The 4,769-nt window shown below is 37.2% G+C and overlaps 1 protein-coding gene across 2 annotated transcripts in view; it reads left to right on the top strand.

Annotated features, from left to right (window-relative positions):
• LOC118335148 (crystallin J1A-like) overlaps positions 1–3,623 on the top strand; it is a 6,138-nt gene extending 2,515 nt beyond the window's left edge. For both annotated transcript variants that reach the window (XM_035671356.1, XM_035671357.1), the window contains exons 3-10: positions 472–648; positions 1,006–1,104; positions 1,208–1,300; positions 1,377–1,533; positions 2,490–2,605; positions 2,879–2,956; positions 3,100–3,239; positions 3,338–3,623. In XM_035671356.1, coding sequence (XP_035527249.1) covers positions 472–648; positions 1,006–1,104; positions 1,208–1,300; positions 1,377–1,533; positions 2,490–2,605; positions 2,879–2,956; positions 3,100–3,239; positions 3,338–3,436 — 959 coding nt within the window. In that variant the 3' untranslated portion in view covers positions 3,437–3,623. The remainder of the gene's footprint in view (positions 1–471; positions 649–1,005; positions 1,105–1,207; positions 1,301–1,376; positions 1,534–2,489; positions 2,606–2,878; positions 2,957–3,099; positions 3,240–3,337) is intronic.
• Positions 3,624–4,769: the final 1,146 nt, after the last annotated feature.

Raw genomic sequence — 4,769 nt, 5'->3', positions numbered from 1 at the left:
TTTTATTATTATTATCGTATGTGGTTGTTTGTCTGTTGTCAATTGTTAAGGAAATGACAAGTAAAGGAAAAAAAAAAAAAAAAAAACAATTCATTTGAAAAAAACATTTAAAAAATAAAAGTGCCTTGGTGCTTGGTGGCGGCTATTATGAAGATTAAATAAAATAAATAAATGGATAAAAAATAATAAAAAATAAATAAAAATAAATAAAAATAAAAAATAAATAAAAATAAATAAATAAATAAAAATAAAAAATTTTGACAGACTATAACGTGTACCAAGCACTTTTCTGCTGAGCTTCTAGATTTTGCTGTCTTCTGAGTCTTAACCTTTATAGACAATACTAGTGTTTCTTTCCTGTTGTAGTGCCTTTACTATACTCAGCTAACCATTTAATTTCAAGGTGTAATGAGGATTTAATTTCTGGTTCTGATGAAGAATTAAATTGACCTGATGACTCGTCCCCTACAGCGCAGCCCCTGCACTGGGTGTACGACCTCCAGAAGCTGCAGGGGATTCTGGCTCAGTGTCCAAACCCTGAGTTCCACCCTGAATCGGCCAACCCGTTCTACAGGAGGCAGACGGGCCAGCAGAGCTGCTACGGAGACCAGGCGTTTGTCCTGCTGGAGTCCTTGGCTGAATGTGGAGGTAGGCTGCTTCGTCTTCACCCACTTCAAACTTTTTTACGGGTGTTGCATGCTATTTGACAAAAAAGTGGTTGATGACAGTAGGTTTTCTTATCAAGTGTGCACTTCCCATCATTGTTGACACTAATTATATTAGACCTGTGACACTTCCAGACGACTCAACAGCAGTTTGATGAGCTCAACATCTGTTCTGAACATGTGGCATACCCATTAGACCCTCACTTAAGAAAATAGCTGAAAGAACTCATCAGTGAACAAATAAATATGTATGGAAAATGATGGTTTATATCTCATTAACCACTTGAACACAATTTCAGCAGTTACATGTTTGTTTAAGTTTTGTATTCTATTTGGCCAGGGCTAAATGTTGATGATCTGAAGCAGCGCACACTGAAATTCTTTGGGCCCGGATCAGAGTACGACACGCCTGTCAACGACCCTTACAGAGAGAGAGGAGGTAGGAAAACGACCTTTTACTATCTTTAATGTGGTTGTTGAAGTAGGAATTCAACTCTTTCCTCTTAGTAAGGTGGGAATCCTGATAATGATGTGTCTACTAGGGCCAAGACCTCAGCTGCCCATCGAGGGACCATGGAGACATGCCAGTTTGAAGAGCTTCCTGAAGAATATGGATGCAGGCAAAGAGGAGACAGGTAAATCTAATTTAATTACAGTGAGTAAGACATGACTAAGAGATTGATCTCTAACTAACGTGTGTATTTGCCACAGGCTGTGACAGCGACTGTCAGATTGATGGAATAGCCAAACTGGCTCCTATAGTGGCTTTTTATGCAGGAAAGCCTGACATGCTGGATAAGGTGGAGCAGGCAATCCGTGTTACCCAGAACAATGATGAATGTGTGGCAGAGACTCTGGCAGCTGCAAGGTCAGTGTGTTTTCCATTGACATCAGTTTACTCTAACTTGACTATTTTCACTTTCTGTTACTGATGACAATACCGTTCACTTCTGAATCTGGGGCTTGAAACAACCAGTAAATCACAAAAATCCATATCATTTTAATTGCAACATGTGCAGAGACAGTTTACCTTGTAATGATGAATCCTGACACTGACACGTGATCCTCTCCAATGTCCGCTATTACACAATAAAGGCACAAATACTCCAAAAATACTTTTTCTGCTGACAGTTACATTTCAGATATGTCATACAGTTGGAAATACCAGCATACACACATAGAAAAACTGCAGTGGATGCAGTAAACATTTACATTTGGAAATGGTTGCATCTTACATGTAGTTATGCTACTATTTAACCATCTCGATTGTTTTGGTGTGAGCTGCTGGGTTTTGGAGATATCTGCAGTAGAGATGTCTGAAATGGGACCAGATGGCATTCTGGAGAGCTCAAAGCACCAAGAAAATTGATTTACACGGTTACTCGAAAGAATCCACAGACCTTGTTGTGAGCAGTTTTATGTATGTCTTTCTACATACAAATTTGAAATGTAAAGTTTCATACTGTACATTTCCTAATGTTCTGTGTTAGCTATGATCGCAACATATCTCTGACATAACATTGGCTGCTTCATGTGGTACAGTATTTCACATTTGACAGATTAAATCAGAAAGGTGTCTGTTGAATCATTAGCAACTTAGTAAATTAAAGTAAAGTAAAAATGTCCAACTTTAAACTTCCAATGGAAAGCTGCAGAAATCCTCAAACTCAAGTATCAACATTCCAGGTGTGCAGAGGCAGATATAATGCTTCAATTAATTCCCTCCATTTATTTAAAAAAACATATAGTGAAAGAAATCAGCGCAGATGGGGGCCAAGCTAAACGTGAAACACATAATCAATGATACATTGACTTATTTCCCAGGTTCCTAGAGCATTTCATCCTGAATGGTCCTGATCCAAAAGCCTTGGACTCGGTGCTCGATCAGCTTAGTGACCCAAACAGAAAGCAGCCCCAGGAACTGGACAAAGCCGTCATTGGTATGTGAGGCCTGCAGCATTGTTGCTTCACTACATGGAAACCATGGGACTGAGTCATGTGATTAAAGGGTTTAACCTTCCTCATTTTGTGTGACTTTAATATACTGAACAATGTAATAATGTGAGCAGACTTTAATGTGTTGTGTTACTATAGTCCTCAATCTAAAGATAAAGTAACATGCAAACGTTTATTTTTTATGTAACTTTACACTTTTATATGTTCATTATGTTTGAGTGACTCTGTGTTTACCATCTTTATCTGATTGATTCCAGGGCACATTCATCAGGTGAAGGAAAATTTATCAAAGACTCCTAAGGAGCTGATCCCCACTGTGTTTCCAAACACATGAGGTATCCTCACAAAGCTCCTTTTAGCCGCTTTCATCAGTTTTAAGAAGCAAAAATCAGTAATCGGGCAGCTGTCATTTACAAGACAATCTTAAGACAACCAGTTCCTTTCACGTCACTCACATGTGGTGCTGATGCTCTTTCAGGTTTGCCAGGTGCGTTCCAAGCAGCGCTGCATGGAGTCCTGACAGCCAAGCACTATGAGCAGGCTGTCAGAGATACCATGATCTGCGGGGGATGCACCTGTAGCAGAGGATCCTTCATTGGAGCCTGCCTTGGCGCTCAGGTATGACGGTGTGCGCTTACATTAATTATATTTAATACATATTAGGCCAATATTGTATGTCTGATGCTTTATAAAATGGGCTATTTTAATTCTCACAGGTTGGACTTGAGGAAATTCCAGCTTCCTGGACATCCAAAACTCTGCATTATGCCTCAGTGTTGGAGCTTGCCAAGAAGATAACCAAACACCACCAATAGTTACTCTTTGGGCAGTGTGAGAACAAAATGAACAACAGTTGAGCTTCCACAGAACAGTTAATGAAGGCTCTTGTCTAAACTGTTAGACGGCAGGAGCCAGATGTTTTTGTCTCTGTTCAAGTTAAACATGTCGGTTCAGATGTTCAGTAACTGAGTTTTTCTGCAATAAAGTAATTCAGAAAAAATATGTCATTGAGAATCTTTTGTGCAGTATTTAGTCGGGCTGAATCTTCTTATAATAGAAGATAAATATATTCTTTATATATTGCAGTGTACAGAACCTTGTTTATATATATTTCCATAAAACCTGTTTCAGTTTTTCACAACCATTTACAGATAAATGAGTAAGTCCTATTAAGAAGAGAGTTGCTCACATTGGGGTTTTAAATGTGGTCCATTTATTCCAAATGTGGTAGAATTATTTCTATCCTTTTTGTTCTAATTTCTCCATAGCAATCTTCCAGTGTAGGTGGTACTGGATTTAGCCTAAAGGAAGACAAATTTAAACAAGTTTGCCTTTTCCGTTGGGGTTCTCAAATATGTTTCAGTTAGATCCCCCTCTGTGTAGGCTGATGGTAATTTAACATTTCTAGTGGATATGGTACTTCTACTCAGCTCTTTTTAATAAAATACAAAAAGCATAAAGCAAGGAAAAGTGATAAGCACTATAATAAACAAGATTAAATAAAGTGCCATACGAGATAATACATAACATTTACTAAGCATATATTACAAAAACGTTCAATACTGTTATATGAACCTTTTCCATGTTTTGTTTTTGTTTTATTTTGTACACAAAACAAAAGATACAAGAAGCTATAACAGTTGTTTATTTACATTTTATTTATTTGGTTGTTAATTTGAAATGTTACAGCAATGCTACATGTACAATTAATGTAAAAAAAAACAAAAAAACAATCAAACTGTCACATTTGAGTTGATAAGATTGTAGTTTAAACTCTGGAAATGTAAATAGTGAACTTGGTTGTCTCCAATTTTCTTATCCTCCATGCTCCAGTTTAACAATTGGTCGATATTTTGTAGGCTCATCCCTCATCTATTGTTTACACTCAGTATAATTAGATTTGACTAGGTAAATATTTTGATCCTCATGTTGGAAAATTAAATGTATAGATAATGTATCTAAGCAGTTAACATGTATAATGTGAAAAGTCAATGTATTGTTTGTTCTGTGTCTTGTAAGCCCATATGAGCTGGGCCCCAAATGGTGCAGGACACTAACAAATAAAATCAATCAATCAATAGAAACATTTATTTATGTGGCGGGAACTCAAATCCTGGCCCTGTTTATAGATTCATTAAATAGATTTAT

Source organism: Morone saxatilis, unplaced genomic scaffold, assembly GCF_004916995.1.
Source record: "Morone saxatilis isolate NCDOM2014 unplaced genomic scaffold, NCSU_SB_2.0 Contig23, whole genome shotgun sequence".
NCBI classification, from domain to species: Eukaryota; Metazoa; Chordata; class Actinopteri; family Moronidae; genus Morone; species Morone saxatilis.
Note: the sequence above shows the minus strand (reverse complement) of the source record. Positions and strands in the feature narration are given on the sequence as shown.